Here is a 27,383-nt window from a genome sequence, read left to right as displayed (position 1 = left end):
AGGCATGAGGCTCACCGCCACACATGGCAGCAAAAGAGAGCAGGAAAAGAAAGGCATAGCTGTGTACATTGTGCTAGTCATGGAGGCAGCTTGCTGGCACTTCATTTGTGGGACTGTCCCTGCCCTTTCTGCTGGGAGCACACAGCAGCCCCCAGGAAGGGACAGCAGCTGAAATAGCTGTGTGTGATAGGTAGCCCTTCCATTGTTGCACTAGCTTCCATTTAAAATAAACATAAACCCTCCACAAATAAACACAGAGAAACACTAAATGAAGACCATCCAAGCTACTTTGACAGCAGCACTACAGCTGACTGATTAGAGAGGTAGATCACCAAAGCCCAATTATAATCTAGTGTTTAATTGCTCCTGGCCAGCACCATCCCCCATGGGCAGGAGGCAGCTGGCTGTCTGCAATCCTTATACCTTAGAGGAGAAATGGAAAAAACTTTTCTGGCTCTGGGATTTTTTTGTGTTTGGTAGAATTTGGAAACAAATCAGTCATCATTTTTATTGCTGTAAATGTTAGGGTTTTTTTTTTTTTTTTTAAATTTATCTTTGTGTGAGGCAAACTTTAGTCAGCTGCATGAGTAACACCACACCATTCTCCTAAATGACTTTAATTCTATCATTACAATGTTATTTCTTTTGTGGGAAGCTAGCAAAAATTTCATCCCATTCTACCCTCCTCATGAAAAATCCTGCTGCTGCTCCCCACCAACTCCCTGACATTAATTATTTCTGAGACCATGACATTCACACTTCGTTTGAGGGAGAAGTGAGGTCTCTGAGATCCTTAGGAACCTTGCCATGCTTCACCCCAGTGGCAATTTTGCTCTCTGGGGAAGGAGCATTCTTCTTGCACAAGCCACCCTCACACTGCAACACATGGGGGAGGTCCCTGCCACACCCATCCAAGCAGCCCTGTACTTTCCTGGTAAAGTCCAGTGGAGCTAAAAATAGGTGCAGAGGGCTACTTTCTGCCAGTATTTCTACAGCTATCATACCTTGCTTTTGAAGGGACCAGTAAAGCAGGGAGAAAGGATTGGTGATCACAAGCTCTTGAAAAATAAACTTCACAAATCACTACTGCTGCAAACTAGTTGCTGAGCCAAGAACTGAATATAAGCAGTTAATTTATTGCATACTAAGCCGAGTACTGTTTTTTCTTTTTTTTCCCTTTTTAAAAAAATTGTAGATAAAGTTTATGTAATACAGGTGGGATACATGTAAATTGTATAAATATTTATACACTAAAAAAAAAAAATAGGCACTTCTAGATATGTCAGTAAAGTTGAAGTTTTATGGTCAAATTGCTGCAGGATGGTTTCTGACAGCAGAAATCCCATGAAGCTGGAGGCATCACCTTTGCCTGCCTGTCCCTTGGCATCTGGCCATGCCGTGAGCATCACAGCAGTGCCAAGGGCAGGAGCCCTGGGGACTGGTGAGAGCTGGTGGCTCAGCTCGTGGCAAGCTCATCATGCACCTCTCTGGGCAAGGCTGTTAGGGCAGTGAGGTGCTCTGCAGAGTCCCCCCCTACCCTGAGTGACCCGAGGGCCTTGCCCCGCACACCCAGGGGCAGCACACTGCTTTCCTTCCCTGCTCTCACACTGGCAGCTCCCCTTTGTATTCTTCTTCCACCCTGCGGGAAGGGACGTCTTTTGTTCCCGGCTCCTTTTGCTTGAAACAGGAGTTCCTGCGTGCCTGCCCTATTTGGAAATTCTTGACAAAAGAGAATTCTTTTCCTTTCAAAAGCCCCTTTTTCCCTTGTTTCTGCCACCTGACTCTGCAGGCTCCGGAGCTGTGCCTTTCCTCAAAACTGCCTGTTAAACTGCACAGTTCAGAGAAGAACATGGATAAGAGCAACCTGGGACCTTGTGACTGCCCCTTGTCCCTGTTTCTGAATTGCAGGTAGCCTGGAACAAACTGAATTGAGTTCTCACTTTGCCTCCTTATAAAATGGGTCACCCAGCCTACTCTGCATCAAAGTAGTCCTGTACCTGGGTACCCTGTACCTAATTCCTGGGCAGGTGGCAAGATGAGGAGGAGAGGAGAGAGAAGGATTTTAAAATGAACAGCCTTATTAAAACCCCTTTGAACTACATGAAGGTTCCTGCATTCTCCCAATTGGATTGAAAGCACCTGTGGATGTCCACAGACTTCCAGGTTGGAACAGAGCAAGAACCACTTCTGTGCAACCACCACAGAGGACGGTGAACATCCTTGCCAGGGGCTGATCCCTGTGCCCACAGGCATCCCCCTCTCTGCAGTGCTCACAGCAGCTGTGTTTTTCAGGGCCAGGCACAGGAGCAACAGTGACTCTCAGGCCCTCCTTGAGAAGGTTCCATACACATGGCCAAATCCTGTTGGTCACAACTGCAGTAGTGGCAACACACAGAAGTCAGGAGAGATACCACACTAGAGCACTGCCTGGGTTATCATTGCTAATGGGACAGCTTTTCATTTCCAATTTTAAACCAACGGGGAAGACTCACATACATCTTTATATCCAGGAGGAAAATTTATCCTTTCCCTTGTGTAATATAGTCACAGAATCCAAAGATGATGTATTGTTTTCTGCTCCTTTGGGCCAAAATCAGTTATGAGTGGAGTCCTTCCCAGCATTGTATCAGTGTGGCCAGCAGGTCTAGAGAGGTGATTCTCCCCCTCTACACTGCTTTCATGAGACTCCACCTGGAGTACTATGTCCAGTTCTGCAGCCCCTATTACAAGAAAGATATGGATGTGTCCAGAGAAGGGCCACAAGGATGATCAGAGGATTGGAGCATCTCTCCCTGAGGACAGACTGAAAGAGTTGGGGCTGTTCAGTCTGGAGAAGAGAAGGCTTCGATGAGACCTTACTGTGGCCTTCCAGTATCTGAAGGGAGCCTACAAGAAAGCTGGTGAGGGACTTTTTATGGTGTTTGGTAGTGATAGGACTAGGGGGAATGGATCCAAGCTGGATGAGGGGAGATTTAGATTGGATGTTAGGAAGTTCTTCATCATAATGAGGTGAGACACTGGAGCAAGTTGCCCAGGGAGGTGGTGGAAGCCCCATCCCTGGAAGTTTTTAGGATGTGGCTCTGAGCAACCTGATCTAGTGGAAGGTGTCCCTGCTCATGGGACAGGGGTTGGAACTAGATGATCCTTGAGGTCCCTTCCAACCCTGACAATTCTGTGATATCAAAAAAACCCTGCTGAGTTGCATTTGTTGCATAAAATGGCATGTTCATTTAAAAGCAAATACTCTGGAGACTATCTTTCTGCCAGTCTGCCTAATATATTTCATATGCTGTGTTCGAATATCAGAGATGATCTTGTATCATTTGTGATTATGGGTGAGACTGGCTTCTGGAAAGTCTAAATTAACTGTGTGGTGAGCTGGTTGCAGAGACAGACCCAAAGCCCCTGCATCACAAGCTAACTCACGACTATTCATCTCAGAAGGCCCCTGCCTGTAAGTCAGATTTCCCTGCACTGAGTAATATTTAGTATAACTTACTCACATTAGTAAACATGTTTGCCTGTATAAGGTTTATAATCTCTAAAAGCAGATGTACTGCAGTTAAGAGATATTTAAATGTAGCAGTTATGCTAAAGGAGAGCTATTTGAATGTAAATGTGAATTATTCAAATCCTCCATAACTGGGCACCCAGAATAAACAATTTAGGACAGTGGGGAAGCATTTCCACTCAGAAAGCATTTGTGTAACCACAGCACATCCCTGTGGGCTGAATTACCTGCTGATCTTAAAGATGAAATCTCACTTAAATGCATTTTAGTCCTGTTGGTACAGCAGAGCTAGTACAGCAGAGGAGTGTTGCAGGCTGCAGCACTCAAGTCCTATTCCTCTGTCCTTTGTGTTTCCAATGTGCTCACAAGGACAGAAGTAAATGCCACGCAAGGCAACCAATGGATCTGCACAATTAGTGGGACATGAGCGAGGAGATGGGAGGCAAGTCTGTAGTCTGTAATTTACCTTAATTGGTGTGGCACCTCTTTAAAGTCAGTTCAGCTCTGTCAGGTAACTCCTTGAGGTTTCCCGGTTTGAAGGGCGGTTGTTTTTATGGTGCATGAATGTCTTCCTCAAGAAGTGCCCTGGGGTCCTGCTCAGAAAAGTGGTCATTCAGTCCCATGTTAAAAACTGGGAGCTCACTGGCTGAAATAAAGCTTAAAGTTGAGTGTCTCACTGGGTCAGCACCTGCATTGCTGGTGGGAATGCTCTCCATCTCTTCCAAGGTACACATCTGGATCCAAGCATTGCTTTTTTCTTTAACCTTTGGTCACACTGCCAAAATCAGTAGTTTGCCCAGAATTCACATTTCTGTACTGACAGTAAACATCACCTGCTGTTTGGACTATGCTGTGCTTATAAAGATGAACTAACATCTTAGAACTTTGCCCTCTTGACAGTTGCCTGTAGTGCAGAAATGCACCAGGCGCCTTTCCCAGACAACTTCACCATGCATGACCCAGGTTCTGATTGAGGCAGGAGGGACCATCAGCTACAGCAAGGAGATTAAATCTGTCAATAAAGGGGAACACAGCACTGAGGATAAGTACATGGTGAGTGTGTCTCTCAGACACCATCTAACTAACTTGAGGGAGGTTTGCTGGCTGAAGCTTCCTGAAGCTTCCCATGACAGCCTATGCACTGTCACCTATGGATAATGCTCTACTTTAAATGCTACTTTCTCTGAAATACTGGATCACTGTTTCACCAAAGCAGGCAAAGGAATTCCTAAGATCCAGTTCCTACCCCCAGCCATGCTCAAATCTTATATCCAGAGGTGGTCTATTGCAAAACAACTTCTTGTGAAATACCTTGCAAGACATTATGTGTGCTCTCACTGGCAGCCATGCTGAGGCTCGAGCCCTGCTGCTCTGACTCTGTTGTCCTGTATGAACTGCTGTAGTGCTTCTGCACTGGGCCAGCACTTTTTTTTTTTTTTTAATTGGACATAATGTTGGGCAGAACTGCACGGATTTGGGTGCCCATGTCATAGCTGGGAAGATGAATGACACTAGCAGCACTGCATGAGGTCATGTATTGTTTACCTCAGGATTTAAGCATATCGAGGCATTGAGAATAATCAGAGCTGAAGGAAAGAGTTTTATACATCATAATTTCTGCAGTTGTTTTACATGTATAGGAAATGCTATGTCACTATTGTCATCCTTCAGAGTAGTAAAACTAATGAAGTCAGGTATATTCAGTCAGAGTCTTATCTGGATAAACAAAGATCAGGACATGTATCTGATCTTCATATAACACATGACCAGATACCTGATAAGCATTGCAGGATGTTGGTTTCTGCTTTACTCCCACCAATTTATGTTATAGGTTATAGGCTCCATATAGATAAGAAAATACACCGGATCAGGCATGAGGAATGCCTGAAACCTGACATTTGGCTCTATGAATTTTCTGTCATTGTTTTTTTCTTATTCTGAAACCATGGTGCTACAGATGAAAAGACTTTGTTTTGATCAAAATTTTTCTTTTCTGTTTAGAGAAGACATTTGATTATCAAAGAGAAAAATGTCCTTCAGATTGTGAGTCGCTATGGTACAGGCTTGCTCTGTTCTTATGACACGATCAAAAGGTAAAATTGGCCAGCAATACCATGCACCACACCAGAAAAAAAAAAAAGGGTCAGGAGAAACAGGCTCACACACACAAGTCCTTGAACTTCCACAAAGAGATATCACGTTGCATTTTGCAGTGTTTCCTAGGAAACCATTTTAGTGTAAAAGGAACTCTTTGTTTCCTGCTCTTTGCAAAATTGTTTGAACCACCATATCTTATAAAAGGTTGCTTCACAGGCAATTTATGCAGCATTAAAAAAAGCTCAATCTGCAGTTTGCTGTACCATCACAGGCAATACCTTTGTCAGCAGACTGAATGCATTAGATTGTGTTTGTTGAGAATTGTTAAGATTATGTAATTTCTAAAAGTCAAAGAAATAAAATCATATGGGTTTTTTTTACCTTTTTCCTTTTTCCCCCTACATAGAGTGCCTTTCTCTGCACGGCAAGGCAGTTTTAGAAATAAAAAAGGCAGAAATTGTTTTGGGAAACTCTTATCAGCACCTTTTTACTAGCATGCTGGCTGAGGCAAAGGTACATTTTGTTTTCTTTTCCACTGACCACAGAAGAGTCTGGGAACAGGATTTCTGTAATCATGGCTCTTACTCTCTGGTGTGAGCTACTGCATGGTGTGCCCACATGCTGATGTTTGTCACCTGCTAGTCTAAATCCAGAAGGTCAGAACAAAGGATTCATTCACTCTGAATTACCTATGCCATACACTCCTGCAGGCTGAGGCTCTGGCTGGGCAAGGTGCTTCCCCAAAACAGAGCAGTTTCTCAAGTGGTGCCAGGGGTGGAAGTTTTGCCGTACAGCAGGCAGCCTGACTGCTCTGGAGGGTGCAGCCCTCCCAGTCCTGGGCTGCAGATGAAGGAAAATCCTTTTTGGGACTGATTACTAAGGCAGAGCTTGCAGGTCAGAGAAAGAACTGGGTTTCTACCAAGCTCTTTGCCACTTACTTTTTGTTATTTATCATCTTCCTTTACATGCAGCACTAGATGTCTGATATTTTATCTTAAGGAGGATGAATGTGAGTGCACATGGTGCCTCCATTGCTGCTGGCAGGCTGGCCTCTGCTTCCCCTGCACTTTGCTTAAAGAGCTGACCTAATGAGTTTTGTTCCCTCCTGTAGTCCCTGTCATTTATAGTTGTTATAATTTCCTGTCATAGCTACTTTCCCCCCCTGCCTGCCTTGTGATATTGCAGGGTTCAGCTATATGGCTGATGTGCTCTGACTGCAGCCTGCTAGATTTGTCTTCGTCTTAATATATTATTTATGATGCTATTATTCCTTGCAGCGGACTGCTAGCCATGCTCTGCATACAGTTGCTGGTCTTCCAAATGCATCATGGCTAGCAAAGGAAAACACTGATCTAATTGAATTAACAGTGGTGCTGTTAGCCTTAATAGAGTTTGTCATGAAACACTAAGCAGATGTGACAATGATCTTGGTTAGTCATATTTTTGTCCTTACTCCCAGACATGGTAACTGTTAGCCAGATCAGTGAGGAGGATAATTCTCCTTTGCTGATCAGTAATTGTGCTTACCTAGATATGTGGCAATCGCTTTGGACTGACAGCTGAAGTAAGCCAAAGACTTGAACAGCAGGAAGTTTTATATTCTGATAATAAACTTGGCTAATTAAAACAAGATGCAGATGGTACTGCCACCTAGCAATTTTCACCTCACTTACTCTGACTCCAATTACAGACTTCCCCTACTGACTTACACTGTTTAAATTACAAAGTTAAGGGATAGATGACTATTTACCCATTTCTATTAATACAAAGAAGTCTAACACATCATCGTTCTCCAGCACAAGGTATATGATGGGGTCTGGGTACTTATTCTGAAAAGATATATATCTTGACTCTTTAGAAAATGGGAAAAAAGTAATAAAAAGACTGCCCAGAGACTCATTAGCAGACACATGCATCAGCAGGAAGCATATGAATATTAGAGAGACAATGTGTTTCTCTAATATTTGTTGGTTGAAGTAGGTGCCATACTTCTGGGAAATTAATTGGATAAAGAGAAAACTGACCTTAGCTAAGCCAGTCCAACCCATTTTCTTAGTATGTTATTTTCTTTAGGTACTCTGAAACTCTTGACACTGATTCCTTGGGCAACTTTCTCCTCAGAATAAGGCATATTTACAATCAGCCATCAAGAATGGGTTAGGTTTGCTTGATCCTGTGTCACTGCAGTGCGGTAGACAAGCTTAGCATTTGAGGTCCTCCAGATTGCTTTAAACAAGCTTTATAAGCAACCTTTAAGGAGCAAGAATCCATGTCCAGCACTGGGACAAAGCACAGAATAATCCTGCTAATTCTGTGGCAGAAGAATGATCTGGAACTGCATCCCTGAAATTGGTCATCAGCTGGGCCATGGTTTTGTTCCTAGTGTTGATGCACTACTGTTCTGGCACTTCATTCTGGCATCCCTTTTCATGCAAAATCAGCCTTTTGCATTGCCATCTTGCTGGCAGTACAGCACACTGAACTGCTCATGCTTTTCCTGATTGCCTAATATTTTTTCATGTGAGGAGCTTTCAAGTACAAAATATTCCCCACCGCAGAAGGTACAATGTGGCTGGATTTGCAGTTAGTGTTGAAACAACACTCTTGTGTATGGCTTGAAGAGGTATGCCTTTCAGAGGGAGAGGACAAATGGCAATGGACCAGGATTTATTTACAGAGACATATTGTTTTCAGTCATTCAGCAGGGTTTCATTTTGTGTTAAAATATCTATGCAAATTAATGCTGATTGGAAACAAATTTCCACGCATCCTCAATGACATGCTAAATGAGGTCAACATGAGTACCATTAATATGATGAATAAGGTGACACTAACTTGACTGAAGTGCTCAAATCACCCCTGATTTCCTTGAGCATCTTCTTTGCCCTGCTCAGCCCCAGGGAGCTTCTGCTGTGTGGCACCAGTTGTCCCTGCAGGGGACAGATCTCATTATTCAAATAGACAGTGCTCAGTGGTCTCATCCCCTGTTAGCCACTGAACAAGAAGTTGAGAGCACTGCCTTTTCTTGCTGTGAGAGCTGTGGATGCTTGGTGAAGGGTCCTTTCCTTGCAGGGTGCTGCTGTGGGTGCCTCTACTGCATTTGGCTGGCAAGATGCCACCAGGACAGAAGGAGCTGGTGCACCCTGGTTCCTTCAGTTCCTCTCCTGGTCATTTCTGCACCGCAGTGTGGTAAGACAGGTCTCTGCCTGTGTCAGTACAGAGGTGCACATCTGGGGGGGTGCTGTGAGGAAAAGCTGCTTTATGGGGCCAGGTTCATGTTTTCCCTCAGCCAGCAGTTTGTAGTCACACAAGAAGAGCCATTACAGCCCCACATAGCTCATGCATCAGGATGTCTCCCTTCCTGCCCACCCTACTTTAAGCCCCTGCTTTAAGAGGATCTTCCTTTCACTGGCAACAGATGAAGAACCTCTGCAAAGGAGACAGCCAGTGCTGCTTCCAGGAGCATTCCTAGGCCCTGTCCTCCAGGCAGCAATCTGCAATTGTTTACCAAGAAATGTTAAGATTAATCTTAAAATGGAGATATGTTAATCTTTGAATAGCTTTTCTAGGTCCTGCTTATATGAAGCATTTCAAACAAAGCTAGTCAGAGTGACATCACAAAGGACTGGCTGCAGGACTGAAAACAATCTACCTGGAGAGCTTTTGTTTTCCCATTTGCTTTGATTCTGGGAGCATACATGTCAAAAGCAGCAGCATGTGGAGCACCTGTGACTACATATGGTGCCACCAGTTCCCAAACTGGAGTTCCATAGCATCACTCAGGGCAGCCTGCTAGGCCCCAGCGGTGGCAGACATCTTCTCTGCAACTACAGTGCACATCTACATGCCAGTGTGCCTGGCTCAAAGGAAGCTGGCACTCCAAGAAAAAACAGAAATGTGTCTGTGGGAAAGGAACTGAAAAATTATGTTTGCAATGCTCTGTTCTTGCATGCCTCTGCCATGCCAAGCCCATTACCTTTGGAGCCCTGGTGTCCTCCAGGTAGAGATGGAGATAAGAGGTAGAGCTGTAGAGAAGCCTCCTAGTTTCCACTGAGAAGAGCATGCCAAGCTAGTTCTTCACCCCTTTCTGCTAACCCAGTGTCAGGTCTATCTGTGGTGCAAAACATGGGAACCAGTGTATACTGGTATGGCTCTAGGTCCAGAACAGGCAGTCCTGACAGTTCAGGAGAGCCCAAGTATGACCCAAGCAAGGGTAAATTACTGGGCTGGATCTCTGCAGGGTGAGATCCATACAGAGATGATTTCTACAGGGTGACATGAAGACAAAAATCATTAAGCCTAGTAACAATCAAGCATTTACGTGTACTGCAATAGCTGTGTGCAGTCATCCCCATTTATACAAAATTGATGTGGAGAATGCAGGTATGTTTTAAGGACTCCAAGGACTCGAGAGGTTATATACTCTTGTTATTTATGTTTCCAAACATTTCCTTGCAGAATTAGTCTACATCCTCTAAATAAGGCCTATGAAGCACAGTAGATTTATGACTCCTAAAGGAAAACACAGGCTCCTCTGTTATTAATATGTAAAGCCTGGAGATGAAGTCACATCTCTGTGATGATCTATTTTGGTGGACCGAGTGTGCTTAAATTCCAGCCTCGATCTTTTAAACTATCAAGTCTGCCATAAATATTTGATCATGAACAAGCTCATAAAAAGAAAATGCAGAATATGAATAGAGGGAGAGCAAATGTGTGATTCAATTTTTAATTATCATCGCCTTACTCTAAAGTCAAGTTCATCTTTTGTAAGAGACAGAAAGCAACAAATTTCTTTCTCACCATAACCTGATTTAAATGATCAGCATCACATTTTTCTGGGTTTTGTTTTTGGCTTGTTTTTTTTTTAAGGAAAAGGATAAATCATCATAGAAATAGAAGAACACAAAGAAGAACACAAGGAATAAGGTAGAACAGTCTGGTTTTATTACCATATGTAATCACGAGCTTTTACTTCCCCTTTTTTCTCCTCCTTCTTTCTTTCTTTTTCTTTCTTTTTTACCCTTCTTTCTTTGTTGGTTTTTCTTTTTTGTTGTTGTTTGTTTGTTTTTGTTTTTGTTTTTTTTTTACAACATACATTAAGTTGTGAATCAGATGTTAGGGAGTGTGTGGAAATGAAGGGAAACTGGTGACATCACGATACTTTACAACTTTACAACAAATGAGAGTCTGAATTTGTTGCATCTACCAGTGTATAGCAAGGGTGGAAAGCAAAGGCACACATAGGTTCATGAATCCCTCGGAACAGAGGGTGGAAGGGAACCAGGGCTGGGAAAGGACAAAAACAGAAGACCCACCAAGCACAAAATGCATGTTTCCAGGTCAGTCTGGTAACTGGTGTGGTGTATGTTGCGAAGGCAGATTGCTGCACAAGCTGTTGCCATAATTATTCATCTCTAGGTTTTGGGAGAACGCTTTGCGGGGTAACATCAAGGGGACCTGCACAATTAGTGCTCCAGGGGGTTGGAGCTTGGTAAAAAGGTTGTGAGTTGGTGGTTTTTTTTTTAAATAATTATCTTGCTACCTACTGTTTTCAAAGGGTTTTCTGTTTGTTCCTATTGAAACTACAACATTGCTTTGGATACAGATCTATCTACTCCAGTCTGCATAGTTCGCTAAGGGCCAACAAAACTGTTTCATAAAAGAAGCCATGATGAAATGAAAGAACATGCAAGCACCCTTGTTACACACTTTGGTCTAGACCATCCAGAGTTTATATATACCATCTCTAAGCTAATGGACTTAAAATCTGTCTTTTCAATCATTCAGACACAAAACCAAAACCCTGAAAAACAAATGGAAGTATAAAATTTAAAAAAACAAACTGAAACAGAAATAACCACCCTACTCAAACATACTGTTCAGTAGATATATATATATATATAAAAAGCTTAGAAGCGATCCCCATCATTTTTCTACAGTATGTTGACACAGTTATTGTAACAGATTAAAAACACATCTAAGTTTTTGCATAAACTAAAAGACTGGAAAGGAACTTACACACCTGCCCGCACACACACACGCACACACTTGTGTACGCTCACACTCCCACCCTAGCTACATGCACAGTCACACAAAAGAAACAAAGGAAAAAAAAACCCAAACCAAAACCGAAACATTTTTCCCCAAAGTAGTATATGCAGCATCCTTCTGGAGCAGCAGGTAGCTTCAGCAGGAGCCTGCCTGCCTGTCCTAGCTCCATGTGCCCTGCATTGCTGCAGGATGTGTGGACGGGCTTTCTGCAGGGCTTGGGCCCCCTCGCTGGCATGCGTCCCCAGCCAGCAGACGCACCAGCCCAGCGGACAAGGGTGTTGGTCATTTCCCTGCCACCCAGACAGCATGATCCCTATGCTGACACAAGGTAAAGGGGGATCTGGAGGTGGGGGAAGGCAGAATCCCCAGGAGCATCCCCGCTTGTGGGTGGTTTTGAGAGAGGACTTGGCACAGCTAGTCAAACTCAGGTGGAGGGTATGGTGCTAGCCTAATTATTGAGGGACACTGGGTTATGACAATAACCACCACGTTCTGCTTTCAAAGTCTTTACTCCAGTTCTTGAAAGGGCTTGGAGGAGGAATAAATATTTGCATTACTCAAAGGGGAAAAAGAAAAAGGTTTTACATACTACAGCTCACAAGTATACACAACTGAGGGTGTAAGGCACAAATTTACATGTGGAAGAAAACAGGCTATTCACAGATATATTCCCACGAAAAACCCGTGTGATAAGACCATAATTTATGCATGGTAACAGCCGGCATATTAACTAGTTCACACTGTTTGAGGATTTTGTTTGCCGTCTCACATGCAAGGTGAAATGAGATGGCACATCACAAGCTGGTGCCTTCACAGAAAGTATTAGCTACTGACAAAGCCATGTTGATAGCAATGGTGCACAAATGTGCGGCTTTTAAGAGTTTCTCTTGCAGTTGCTTCAAAAGTTATGAACTTGTGGTATTTGTTTGTTGCTGTCTTAGGTCAGAGGCCCAGGCAGCTAATTAGCTGAGAGACTTAAATAGATATCCCCTTTTTTTTTTTTTTTCAGCTAATCAGGCAGTCCAGGCACAAAGTTCAGAATTCCAGCTCCAACTTATCTAACTCAGTGAATTTATTGGAAAAATAAAAGAGTTTTAATTACTCCAGTTAATGGGCTTCATGTTAAATAGGTGTAAATTTCAAAGTACTTCTCTGAAGAGCTGCTCACAGGATGATATGCAGAAGTCATTTCCTTAGGAAAAAACAAAAGTTGAACAATAAATAAGAGGAGTTACTCACATTAACAGTCATGTGTTATTCATTAAAAGAGAAGGGTAGCAGAAATCTATGATATAGTTTGCCCAACACGGTATTTAACTGATGTAACCAAATGGCGGTAACACTGATGGGCATCATTTCACAGTACCAGCTCGTAGTAAACTTCTGCCATGGTTAAGTCAGAGTTAGCTTTATCAATGGATTCTTTTTTTTCCTTCTTCCTTTTTTTTCTTTTTTAAATTTTTATTTTTTTTGTTTTTTTAAAATTTGTTCAGTTTTGTAAGTATTCATTTTGCTTTTCAGAGCACTCTTTCCCAGTTCAGGAATGCGCTGTGCAGTTGGGGGAGGGGGGTGAAATGTCACAGTCATCTTTCATCTGTGTGCTTTTGGCTCAATGTTTTATGACGGAGGGTTAGTCTTTTGAGCAAAGAACTGGCGGGTTGTGGGGGTGAGTCCTGCAATTGCAAACCTTCAACCATGTGTCATATGGCTCGGGTTTAAAAAAATATTCCACTTTTCCCAGAGAGCAGAAATCCAACACATCTTCAGCTTGCAACAACCATCTTCTCAGAGAAGTAAGTGTTAACAGTTGCAGAACATTGGTTCTCAAGGGCAACCTCTGCTTAATCGCCATCCTCCCCAACCCACTTCACTCTGATTATGTACACGCATCGTTGGGCTTCATGGACGTGGAGAGTGGAGCAAAGGAAGGTTTGGGAGGTACATCTGGCTTTAGCGAGGGTGTGCGTTTCAACCCTGACCTCGTCAGCGAGTTGTAGGCGGTGAGACTTGGCTGCCGAGATACAGTCACAGCCTGTGCCTGAGCAGCATGGACTTGTATGGAGTCCACTCGCTGTGGGGCTGGTGGCGGATTGTCACCCCGGCCAAAACTCTGATTGCGGGAGAGGTGGGAGGAGTTAGAGGAGTTAGTGTTGTTTCTTTTGAGGGTTGACGTCTGGTGACTTCTTGTCAATGAGTTTGTAGGGTAGCTTCTCTTGTAGTCCACACTGTAGGCAGAAGAGTGCATCTCCAGCCGCTTGCTCAAGCCACTTTGCGAGAGTGAGGCATTTGGGGGCCCAAGGGAAGCCTCCCGCTGGGGTACTTTTGGTGGCATGCTGTCAAGATTTTCCACCAGGTTAACCCCATGGCTGGGGCTTTTGCCACTGAGATGATCTTTGATAGTTTTATACTCAAGAGTGGCATTCTGGTCCTCCACAGACATCTGAGCCCCATCACTCATTTTTGGCTGGTCAACATACTCATGCTGGTAGCCTTGCTGGGCTATGGGCAGGACCACAACACTGGGAATGTGGCTAGGAGAAGCCCTGAGTGGCAGGTCAGTTGGGATCACGGGCGACGCCATTGGGGGGATATCTTTTGTGCAGGCATTGATGAGGTTCTGGTTTCTCTCCCATTCCCTGCTTCCACGGCTTGGCTTTCTCTTCTGTTGCAGGGTTGGGGTGGACTCAGGAGTTGGCAGGGCAGCAAGGTCCAGATGGTGCTGGTCAGCTTTGATTAGCATTTTGGCAGTGCTGCCTGGGGTAGCCAGCTTGCCATTGTGCATCAGAGGCGTGAGGATAGCTTCAGGCTTTGGCTCCTTGGACTGAGTGTCCCCAAAGAGGCCACTGAGCTTAGTCACGCTGCTCATGGAGCCGCGGCGGGAGTGGGTCAGCTCCTTCTCCTTCCTCTGCACAACAGCCACGTCTCTGCGGCGATGGTCGCAGATGCAGTACACTACGATTCCAGAAAAGACGGCCCCCATAACAAAAGCAAGAATGACAGCGATGGCCAACAGGGTGACCGGCACCAGCTGATTGTGACCCTTCAGGTAACTCTCGCGAATCACTCCTGCAAGAGACAGCATGCAGCAGTTAAAACAAACTAAGGACAGGGAAAAGCTACTTATCATTAACTACTTTGTTCAAAGGCACGCCCCGCGTGGTTTGTCTGTGCTTTGCAACGTGACTTTTGATCAGCTTGCCCAAATTTGGAGACATACTGTACCTGCCAGCTACATCTTGTTCATACAAGAATACAGTTGAAGTTGAAGATCATGAAGTTCGGGAGGAAAGAAAGAATTTGCTTGCAGGGTAAGTGCAATTAGTTTAAAATCCTGGCCCTGGGCAACTCACACTGACATCAGTGGGTCAGAGTCATTACTTCTGCTCCTCTGACATGCTGCTCATTCTTCCCCTCCCTCCATCTGATCACTTATCTAATGCCACCTTATTTTTATTATAGTAAACCATTCACATTGAAAGGATGAGGGGACACAGAAGGTCTACAAATACCAGAGAAGGGCATCCCACATTGTTTAAGGCTTCTTTCTCCACTCATCATTATGTTATCTTTGTCATGTGTTTTAAAAGCATCACATGCCTGAGCTTCAGGAGGACGCTTAAGCAACTATGAAAGGCAGAGCATAGTGTTGAAATCTATTGAGCCTGCTAGATGACTGTCCTTGCTATTTTCATTTTAAAAGTGCTCTCTTGTTCTGAACACATGAATAGCTTGACCTCACTGCCAAAGCCTATGCTTTCTCATTTGAAAGCTCTGACTCTCTGGGCCTCATCTTGTAGTCCTTTGCCATGGTCAGAGCTCATTGTCAAATCTTACTTGGCCCTCTAAGAGCCTGCTGTCAGAGATGGCGTCTTTGGCAAAGCGAGCCTTCTCCCACCTGAAGTCACTAACACAGCATTAATCAATACCTTGAGTTTCTGAAGAAAGCAGTTTTTATCTGACACAGTTGGGCACCAAGCCAGAAACACTAATGAAACACAAGTACAGAGCCACTAGTTTTCTTTTTTCCATTTCTGGTTTTGTTTTTAGCGCTTAAGAAGCAGCAGCCACGGCCTGATAAAGGGCTGAAGGAACATCTCTTCCACCTTCTTCTCAAGAGAGGGTTCACATGCCAGGGCATTAAAAGCCCCACACGCTCTAAGAAAATGTAAAACCTTGTCCTTATTACATCATAGAGAGTAAGACAGAAAATGTACCTCTCCTGAGACTTTGTGAAGATACAAAAATTTCGTGTCATAAAATGACTACTTCTAAAGTAACATCTTCTCATGGATTTAGCAGAGAAGATATTAATGGCCCAGAATTAGAATACAATGCAAAATCTTCCTCAGCAAACTATGCTAAATGAACACTGAAAAGTTCCCATTATTTCACAGAAACCTTTGACAAGTATTCTGGCTAGATGCAGTATTGCTCCCATAGCATATATTTTTCTGTCTCCATTTAACTGTGGTGTTTAGATGGACAAGGGATATTTGCTTATATGATATGAACTTTATATCTAAAAGCAGAACAATTCTTGAAATCATCAGCCCCTGTGTGTGACATCACAGCTGGTTGTCATGGAAATTTTTGTGCTTTAACAAAGGATTCTGATTTCACAAGGAGAATAAATAGCAAGAGTGGATGATAAGTTAACAAAAGAAAGTCCTGCATTCATATATCTTAACAGTAAAAAGTGATGGGAGGAAAGTGAATCTCAGAAAACAATATACAATTAGAGACGATCTTCCAGTTTAGTGTTTATAAAATGATTCCCTTTTAAAGGCCAGCAGCTTTTTGAGAGGGAGATTTTTCCATTCTTTGCCATCTTAAGAAGCAGCTGTAGCATCTAGGTCTGTAATTTATATCCACAGACAAAATTGCTGTTATACAGACCAGAAGCACAGTCTAGTGGTTATGGCACAGTCAGCACTAACTACATTCCACTGCAAAGGTGTTGGTCTTCCACCTGCTGATATTTATATGCTGTACTCTGCAGCATTTTGAGATCAAATTTCTTTACACTTGTAAAACTGTCTGCAGTCATTAACTGTAGGATCAGAAATAGTCTTAAACTGGTGGGAAGGCTGGTCAGGGAAGTGTTACGTCTTATCCAGAAATGCATTGCAGGGCGTGAAGCTAAGAAAAGTTTCTGTTTATAAAAGTCTAATTTCCTGACACATTCTATGCACAAACTTCTTAAAAGAGATGCTCCCTTGATCACTAAGACTAAAAATACCTGCTCAGTGCCTACCTAAGGGTTAAAGCACCTACAGTGAAGGCCAGCAGCATGAATTCACAAAGAGCTTAGAGAAGCAGAGACTTCATTTATATCTAAAACTTCTTCGTGATGGGGACTGGATAGGAAGGTGCTGATCTCTCTCTCAGTGATGGGATGTAGTGTCCATGCCTGACATTTCCTATTGGCAAAGTGACTTTATTCTACACACTCAGCCTTCTGCTTTAGGGTAAGTTCTACTCTGTGAATGAATAATTTGTGCCTTAAGCACAAATCTGCATCACTACATTAAGAAACAGTATGAAATATTCAGTTTTACATCACCAATGGATATTGAATCATTACAACTCATGTTATGGAATTACCACGCAGTTCAGACTGAGTGACCATGTGTGTTCAACAAAGGGGTAGCTGAAAAAATGTTGCTCACACTGCAGGTATTTTATGGGCAGAAATTTTAGAAGGTCTTAAAACAGTTAGTTCCTCTTGAACCTCAAACCTTCCTGATGTTTATTATGTTTTTTTATACTGGAGTTAAAGGATATTTAACGTTAGTGGCTTTGCTCTAGGGAATGGATCTTCTCTGGACACAGTGTCAGGTTAAGGATATAATTTATTTTTTATCATGGATAACATTCATGTGTCTTGAATTATTCAAGCAATCCCCACAACTTTAACTTAAATAAGATGGGCAAGATTTGTCCCTGTATTCATGTTTATGGTATATGTACAATTGAGTAGTTTAGCTTCATACTGTCAGGACAACACAGTTCCCAGGGCTCAGTCCAGCATCATTCATTAGCACTCATTAGTCAAATAATTAAAATAAATGGAGAAAGTAATCAGAAAAATGTAGGGCCTACATTTTTGAAAGTCATGTAAAATATTCAGACTCCCACCTTTGAGGACATATCTCCTGTTGAAAAGTCTTATAGTTATAAATTATCTGACATCTTCCTAAGACTTTATGTACTGGAAAACTGACTGGGCTAGCTGCATAAAAGGGTATGGAATCAGACTGTAAAACATAATTGATATAAATATCACTACAGTATTTTAATCCCACATTTAATAATATAACAGCTATTCTAAATTAAATAATTTTACTTTTAAAATATTATGTCTAGCACTTTACAGTACATTCTTTCCCAATGTCAAAACACACTGCTTATTTCATTTTATGAACTCGGAACTGTTTATCCACAATTTTGACTGTTTTCTGTAGCACATGGAGACGTATCGCATGGATAATGACCAGATACACTTGGGCAGGGATATTGTTACAAGAACTACCTGTATTAGATCATACTTGGCACAGGTTTGGTAGTGAAAATAGGAATAAAATTGAAAAAACTTCAAAGATGTAGGTGAGGTTAAATATTTGCACTTTGAAGGATCAGACATTACGTGTCACTAATACCACAAACATGCTGACACATCTATCTCCCTGAAGCCTTCTGAGCTCTTCACTTTGCACAGATCTGCACCCATCACAAATGGGTTTACAACTTCAGAATCTTCCCACATATGATGATTATTTCTGGCTGCTAAAGGAGCCAGGCTAGTTACCTGATATCCTCCACTTTTCATGGCCATTCTGATTCACATAGAAAACCTGATCCTTCCTCCTCCACTAACTTTCTGTAATTTCATCCCATGTCCTTTTGTCTGCACCTCCTAACAGCACCATTCATTTTCTCAGTCAGTATGTCCTGTACTGTCATAGCCTGGAACATGCAAAATCACCTCTTCTTACTTATCTAATAAGAGAGAAGACCTGATATTGTACTGTATTATTCTGCTATACATAATTCATTCTTTCTTCTAGCAGAGCTTGTAGGTGAGGTAGAGAGTTGTCTGTCTGCTTGGTTAAGAGGACATTAATAAAAATGTTTCCAAACCTTCAAAATGTTTCAATTCTGAAATGACCTAGTGCTTGGATAAATCACATGAGCAGAGTATTGATCTAGTTTGTTCACTAAAGGCAGTTGGGGAAAAGGCAAGCAGACATTAAATTTTACACCATTAAGATGTATATTTTTCTGATGTTCTGGAATAGGTGATAAGCAGACTTGTTGAATGTCTCTGGGTGAAAATAAGGGAGAAAAGACCAGAAGTGATACAACGATGTAGATCTACTGTAGCCTAGATTATTGTAAATAGTAAGGGATGAAGCTTTTTCTTTTCACCAATTAACTCAAGTATTCAAGGGTTAGAGCTGTATCTCTACATCTGCTTAAAAACAGGTTAAAAGGCAAAATATGCACCGTGCTGAAAGTATTATGTTAAGAAAGCACTGATGAAGATGTTCTGGACTTGTTTTGTTCCTAATTCTTATAGAAAAGAGCTTCCAAGGGTAGAAATGTAAGTAGGATGAAATAATCACCAAAAAGTAAGAGTTCAATGGCATGAGCATAACCAAATAAGAATAATGAATATCAGGACAGTAACTTGAATAAGAGAGGACTGCTAACACAAGACACAGAGCATGAAGCATTTAACCCTTCTTCTGCTTCACTTTTCAGTAAAAATCTCCACACTGATCTGTAATCAGAAATGTAACAAAGTCAGAGAAAAGAGGTAAAAATAGGCAATAGGTAATTTTCAAATTGTCTAAAGGATTTTATTCCCAACTGCTTAAGGAGCTAGCCAAAGCAATATCTAGACACTATGCAGTATCCTGGAGAACACTAGAGGAAGTAAGAGCATTAAGAGCTCCTGAAAAAGGACAAGCATTTTTACCTGACTTTGAGATGAGCCAAAGGGAGGACCTCACAAAAGACAGACCTGTCAGTGTTTAGAAAAGGAATGACACTTGAATAAGTGATTAAAAAAATCAATTTTATGAAGTTCTATGCCAAAGATGATAATGTAATTACATATTAAAAAGAAAAAAAAAAGCCAAAGCAAATTTGTCAAGAATGAATTATATTAAATCTCAAAAACTTCCTTTCTTGACAGGATAAGTGGCTTACTTGCTACGCAAAATATTAAACATGATAACCTTTGACTTCTGTAAGGTCTTTGACTTATTTTCTCAGAAGCAAATGAAAGTGAGATAAAACTTGCTGAAAAGCCACAGTTGAAAAGTAATGATCAAAGGTCTACCCGGAAAAAAATCTTAAATAAGATGTCTGTCTCAAGAGAATAGCAATTAAGAGGCATCAGCAGAAAGAAGACCTCAACTCCAGAGGGTCAGCAAAAGAGCTATGTCCTTTCAGCATGTACAGCACAAAAAGAAACACCCTGTGATGAAGCCTGAATTTGTCTCACCTATGATCAGGGACACAGATGGCAGAACATCACACAGAGCCCCACTGTTACATTTCTCTAGGTTTAGGTTCTGGTGTGTGATTCACAGTGAGCACAAATGAAAATTCCAGCTTATAACCCTTATAACTGCTTGATGAATGAAAACAATAGCAAACAACTTCCCAGTTTGAACAGCACTGAGGTGATACAACAATTGGACACTGCCTTCTTTCACAACCCAGATGAAGTCAGTGAGAATAACTCATGAGGCAGAGAGCAATACCTTGTCCCATCCCATAACTGAGTTCTTGTGCACGATAACCTAACTTTTCACCATAAACGCCTTTCAGTTTGAGCACTACAGTTACCTGTAGTGTTAAAACAAAGACACCCCTGTCTCGGAAATGATTTACAGCTGTTAAGAGGTGTATCCCAGACAATGACATGACTGTGTGCCATGTGTGCCAAGAGTGTTCTATGATCACTTCTGCAGGGAGCCTTATTGTCCAGCTTTCCGAAGCTGCCTGCAACAGATGGTAAAGCAATAACCCACAAGAGTGGCACACACGAAACTGAAACACTGAAGTTGGAAATGAAGATGGATGTTTTGTCATGGAAGTGACGGAATAACTGTCAGGGAATAAGGTAATTACTTATGTCTAGACCACACATTAACAGCAGTCAGTGAATAAGTGTCATTGCTGTCTTAAACTTCACCTCTCTAGCTAAAAGTGAATGAGCCCACTTCCATCTCCAACACCTAAAAAATCGCTTGAGACTTTTCACAGAACAAGTAATTGTTTCAGAAAGGCACAATAACTTCTTTATTGTTATTAAGGGGAACACCTTGCAGTTATTTGATTTCTTCAATGCAAGCATCTGATGCACGTCTCCCTCTGCTTAGACTTGCAAGAAACACTGGTATAGAATCATTATGAATGGAGACGTTTGTGGGCTTCACAGTATCTTTTTAAAATACTACTGAACAGGTTTTCAACATGTGTCTACAGGTGTTAGAACTGTGTTTACAGGCAGTCTCATGCTGTTAAAAGACTATTTCAGCCTGGAAAATCCCTGCAGGAATTAGCAAGCTCTCTTCTTCCTTTTTAACGAGGAAAATGAGTAAAAACCAATTCAGGTTAATTTAGACTGGACACTCACATTTAAAGTGATAGGAAATTCAGGAATGACCAGAGTCTAACATGCACTTCTGAGATCTTATCTCACTTTTTTCTTGAAGAAATAATTTCAAGATTTGACACCAACCATGTTATAAACCCAATGTTTTGATGTTTGCAACTGTTTTGTTGAAAACGGTAAGCAAGCTTTTCCCTTCATCTTCCTTCTGGCTGCAAGGACTCAGCGCAGTTCTACCCTGAATCCGTATTTCCGGACTCTTGGTGCCACCTGCTAGAAAAAAGCAAACCTCAAACATTTGTAGTTAAATCTGCTGGCAAATGTTTGGTTTTGTTTGGTTTTTTCCCCCTTCCCTTGCAGTAAAGTTGCAATGTTGTTTGTAAAGGTCTGCAACTGTTAAGTTTTGTGTGACTGCAGATTTCACCCTAACATCTCTCAAAGCCAGCTGCCCAAGCTAGCAATCTGAGATAGCCAGCAAACAAAAAGGGGATGCATGCCCTTGGAGAGAACAATGAGTCTAGTAAAGAAAAAATCTTCAGGTACAAGAGGCCTGGTGATCATTGGAGGTGTGAGGAGAAAACATACTTCAGAACTATGAAAAGAAGATCGATATACAATACGACTGAAGTAACATGCAACAAAGCCTTGATCTGATTCTGCACAATCAGATCACCCATCATGGCCTCAGTCCGGATTTTCTGGCCCTTAATTAGACCTATTTCAGAAGCAATCCCTCCAGGATAGGTTCATCTCTTGATCTCTAAGGGTGGTTTTATCTCTCCTTTCTAGTGGTCCAAATTATATCACTTCTCTCCACTTTTGGTGAATGACTGTCAACAGGACTACTTATAGAAAAAAAGGTAGCTTTGCTCTCAATGTGAGGATGGAGAACTTTTTTTTTTTTTTTTTAAGCTAGAGAAACAAGAAAGGTGAGTAAAGAACTCTACCATGTCCATATGAGATAACACATGAGTCTTTAAATAACATTTTCAGAACAGATTTCAATTATCTCTTTTTAGTTCAGTTATGAGCCTACAACCTAGTGCTTTTACATCCCACAGTAGCCACACAAAACCTACAACATGGCCATGCCTGAAAAAGGCTAGGATAGAGCTTTTTAAAATTACATTACCTTTAAGAAGTATCTCTGTACATAAATCAGTTTATTAAGCTTGCAGGTATAGGAGAAGATTTGAGATACACACCCTCGTGGATCTATAATATATATTGGTGGAAGCCACTGCAGTCCTGAAGCCAGCCTAGTTTTATTCATCTCAGTGGCCAGGCTCAAGGCCAGCTCTTGCACTAGAAAGTGCTTGACAAACTCTCCCACTGGTAGGTGGTATGCAGTGGCTGATCATTTTGAACTTTCTTAATTTCAGCACATTCCTTCAGCTCTCATGCTTGAGCATGACAGTTTCAGATGCCTCTGTGTGATGGGGAATAAGCAGTCTGAGCAGTCCTTTAAAAAAGTAAATCATAGGCATTCACAGAAGTTAAAATGAGATGTATAAAACCCAAATGTCAAGGCAAATTAATTCTTTTGTAGCTTGTCTCAGTAGAGGCAAACTTTATGCTGCTTTGCATCTTAAAACACAAGTTTCCTTTAAAGTCTGCTGTATTTCCTCTAATGACGCAAAAAAAGCTCAGTGAACATTCTGGGACATTTCTACTATGTCTGGGATGAGCTTAAACATATCCAGCTGTGCTTTATTAGTTTACTTCAGGGGAATTTTCACAGCTGGGTTAAACCAGGCTTACACATGTTTGGCTGAATATGCATGATTTCAGAGCTCCAGAGAAGCTGTTGTAGCCTGAAAAGTGAATCTCTCATCTTCACAGTTCCCATTTCACTGCATGGAGCTCCTCTGATGGCACAGAACAAATGCCGTACTTTTTGTTGTTGTTTTGCTTGTTTGTTTGTTCTTTTTTTTTTTTTTTTTTTCCCCTGCTGTGGGCATTATGTATTCTGGGCAGCCCAGTGCCTTTCTGGAAGCAGTTTTTATGAACAACGTCAAGGAAAGAGAAGCTGTCACTGAGAAATTTTGTGGCTTTTCCTCTCCTTTTTTAAAGCCTGTGTTGAACTATGGCCTTTTGGCACAAAAAGGGAAAAGTGAAGTTTGCTGAATGTCAACATAAGCAGCTCTGCTTAGCAGGCTGAAGCTCAAAGCAGCCTGGTTGAAGAATTGGGGTTAAATTTCAAACACTGCATGTGAGATAAAAGCAAAAATTGTTTCCTCATCAGCTCTAAACTTTTATTAAAAAAAGACCAAAAAATGGAAACGCTAGTTTTAAGTTACTAATCCAACTGAACATATCAGAGCTGAACTAACAAAGGAGCCACCTATTAGACATGCAAGACATTTAAATATGAGACCATACCCTATATATCCAGGCCCCTGGAAACAATTATTACACTGCTGAACATGTGACCATGCCAACAGTATTTTACTAATTCACATAGACTGTAGTCTTTAGGGATAGTCCTTCTGGACACAGCTGGGTTGCTTGTGTATGGACTGTATTCTTTAGGGATAGTCCTTCTGGACACAGCTGGGTTGCTTGTGTATGGGCTGGACCTCATGTTAGGTCTGCTCTTACACAAAACAGGGATAAATCTCCTGTCAGTAAAACAACAGCACTGTACATTTTGTGACAGAAAGCAAACACTGTGGATTAACTCTTCATTTTTCCTACTCTCATGAACACTTTAGGTGTAGTCACAGTCTGGATTTGAGAATTAAAAGATGCCCTCAGCGATCAGTAAACAGCAAGACTGCTTCTTCTAGAAACATTTGCAGGGCTGGTGTTGTAGGGAGAAAAATAGCTTATAAATGTCTGATGCTAGGTGTATAATTTCCCTCTGTACTGCAGTCCTATAGCCTCATCTGCTTTTGCATACATTAAGTGACTAAGGAAGTACAATGAGTTTGAAACACTGGCTGTAACAGTAAGGATAACTTTACCACTAGCTCTTTTTCTGTATCTCACTACTCTTACAATATAACTATCAGAAGCCTTCTTTCCTCTCAGCTACATTCAATTGAATTCACAGTAGGTTCAGTAAAGCAAGAATGGTTAGCCCATCCACATCCCAAGGTAAAAGCATTTCCCTGTTGGACTTCCTGTCTTCATGGTGCTATGATCTCGCTCTAACTTCATTTTCTGCCTTCAGTGATGGCTTCTTTCATGCATTTTTCTGTCTGTCCAATTTTTAGTTCTCTGTACTTTTTTACCTGATTTTTTTTATCACCTTCCCAACTTGCCTGTACATGTACACTTTGAAGCCATAACTTCACTGATGTCCGCTATCTCTGCATTTTTTAACATGCTCAGTGATTACTGTGGCCAGCCTGCTTCCCTGGATGAGGTGAACTTGATGTTTTATCTCAGAGGATATACTTTGGCAAGCAGGTACTGCGTGTACCAGCTCCAAGAAGGCTCTGCTGGGGCCAGCCACAACCTAGCCACAGCAGTGTGTGTAAACCAGTGTTTTCTCCAACACACATTCAAAGCCCTTGCAGATACCCTCTTGACCGTTCACTAGCAGGCCAGGCAGGCTTGTCTGTGTACATATCTCTCAAACAACACAGTTTCTGCAATACAACAACTTTCCCAGGCTTCCACTCAGTTCTATTACTGGATCAAATCTCTGCTTTCTGGATTTACTTGTAGTGTCTTCTTCTCCTCATGCTCTTTAAGCCAGTATTTTCCAATGATGCAGGCAAACCAGACAGCTTGCACAGCTAGTTAATCAACATGAAAGCAGGTGCTATAGCAAGGAACATGACTGGCTTTTTTGTATCTGTAGACTAGCTCTCAAGATACGTTTGCAGATCTACAGATACACAAACTTCCATGGGATAGGTTAAAGCAGTTTTTCTCCTAGCATTTAGACCCCAACAAATTTTATCACAATCCCTTTTCTTTCAGTGATATATATTTATTCTCTCTCTGCCTTTCTAAACACAGTGCAGGTGAGATCAAGCCTTTCAGAGAAGCACAGCTGATGTTATCAAGTTGTCTTGCCATGAGCAAGTGGAGATAAACGGTATTGTCTTTCCAGGTCTCAATGCTGAGTATGTGGAAGTAGCTGCTGATTTGATATTAGCAATTTAGCTCAGTGAGTGAGAACTGCACACTGAGATATACAAATCCCCCTGTGTACACAAAATTAATTGGTCTTATTGGATGAGTGCCTCAGGGCATTGCCTGTAGCTTGGTCATATTTAGACAAAAAGCATATAAAGTGCTGCAGGACTGTAAGACCTTTTTAAGACACTAAATGGAGACTTGTGTTTTGCAGAGATAAAGCTGAATGCTATCTGGAAAAAAAGAGCAGTGGTCTTTATGTTCGTTATTGTGAGCCACGATTGCCCAAACCTCTCGGCAGGCTCTGTGGTGAATGCAAGAGGTTCAGTGGGGAGAGCAGGCAGAAGAAGGGACAGAGGGCACTCCAGCTCTGTGCTCTCCTTTGAGTCTCTGATTGGGACTCATTCAGCAATGAATACACATGGAGAATTGTTGAATAGTTTGATGGGAGCTATAAGCTGGTGGCAGGAATTTAATTTCTCCAGTTCTGACCACAGGCTCAAAGAAACTACCAATGGCCTTTTCTGTGCCACATGATGGGACTGCTTCTGTTTGCTTCTTTAGAAACAAGCAGAGTTTACCCAGCATGATGGCTTATGTCTCACACACCCTACTTGCTTCCAAAGAGAAACTCAGTATAATTTTCTGATTTAAAGAATAAGGAAATACCTAAAAAATAGGTGCTTTTCAAAAGACTTTTAGAATTATTTTAATGAAGGCTTTGGTGTACTGCTATTCAGGAGATACTTCTGTGCACACTGAAATTCCTTGCCTGTTTGTGTTAAGTAATCACAGATATTTCAGGCTTTCCAAAAAATCCGTCTATTTCTTTTTCCAAGAACATGATAGTAAGTAACAACAGCTTTGTAGAACTTTAAAAATATGCCTGCTCCCTCCTCTCCCCCATCCCCCCCCTCCCCCCCATTTTTTTTTCAACAGCTGTTCTTTTATTTTTCCAGTACAATTGTGTGTAAGACGGGAAGAAGCACGGACAAGATGGCATATTATTGACAGCATGCAGCTGGTGCTATTTTTAATTTAAAAAAAGTCTTTGTCATATGAAAGAACTGTCTAGCTTATGTGAAGTTGTGACAATGTTGCTACACCTTCATCTGAGATTTTATTTCACAGAAGATAGCAATCTTTGGTTGCCGGTTAGAGAAATACAGTTTAATATCCAGGGCTAACCGCTTAAGTAAATGTGGGAGGCTGGAACTGGTCTGGAGGCTATCCACTGGGACCAACTATTTCAGAGTATTACAGGTATTTTTTTCCCAGCCAACACAAAATTGGTGATGAATGTGCTGTTAGCCATTTCCAAATGTTTGCTGTATTGTACAGCTGTGCCAGAAATGCCTCTTAATGCTTCCTGAGCAATTTCTCCACAAACTGCCCTAAGCTCTTGTAATGCCAATGGAGATGTTAGGATCTACTTCAGCAGGGACTGTGACTTATTCTGATCTATTGTGGCAGACTATCAGCTGGTGGTTAAAGTGCTTATCAGTCACAGCACCAATGCTCAACATACAGAGAGTTGTCTATGTATTTCATTGTCTAACTGTGACAAGTCTCTTCTGGGTATAAGGGACTGAGAATTTTTTTTAAACTTACAGCTTGGCCAGTAGGAGGTCTTTTCACCTCATGGAGATGTTGGGATGCACCTTTTGGTTATAACGATACGTTTGGGCTATATGCTTCAAAACTCAATAAAATGTCCTTAAAACTGGTTTTTTTTGGTTTTTTTTGTTGTAACATGGGAATAGCAACATATTTCTCCCTATCCTCTTTTTCAGCTACTGGCACAGAAAATCTTAGAACACATGATTGCAATCTAGGAAAAGTCATAGCAACAGTCATCAGATACCAGAGACTATAGTGTCTCACTAAAAGTCTATTAAACAGCTTTGGCTTACACCTGCCTTAACACCTGACTAAACTAAGGATATTCACAGAAACAACTGCTTTCCAAATGTGACAACACTTGTTATCTGTATTTAATGT

At 41.7% G+C, this 27,383-nt stretch overlaps 1 protein-coding gene across 4 annotated transcripts in view; it reads right to left on the bottom strand.

Moving 5' to 3' along the window:
- Nucleotides 1-13,291: 13,291 nt before the first annotated feature.
- The window catches only part of SEMA6A (semaphorin 6A), a 60,893-nt gene continuing 46,801 nt past the window's right edge, over nt 13,292-27,383 (bottom strand). For all 4 annotated transcript variants that reach the window (XM_054398248.1, XM_054398250.1, XM_054398249.1 and 1 more), the window contains one exon: nt 13,292-14,728. In XM_054398248.1, coding sequence (XP_054254223.1) covers nt 13,539-14,728 — 1,190 coding nt within the window. In that variant the 3' untranslated portion in view covers nt 13,292-13,538. The remainder of the gene's footprint in view (nt 14,729-27,383) is intronic.

This window comes from Indicator indicator, chromosome Z (assembly GCF_027791375.1).
Source record: "Indicator indicator isolate 239-I01 chromosome Z, UM_Iind_1.1, whole genome shotgun sequence".
NCBI lineage: Eukaryota > Metazoa > Chordata > Aves > Piciformes > Indicatoridae > Indicator > Indicator indicator.
The sequence above is the reverse complement of the archived record's forward strand: the minus strand, read 5'-3'. Positions and strand labels throughout refer to the sequence as shown.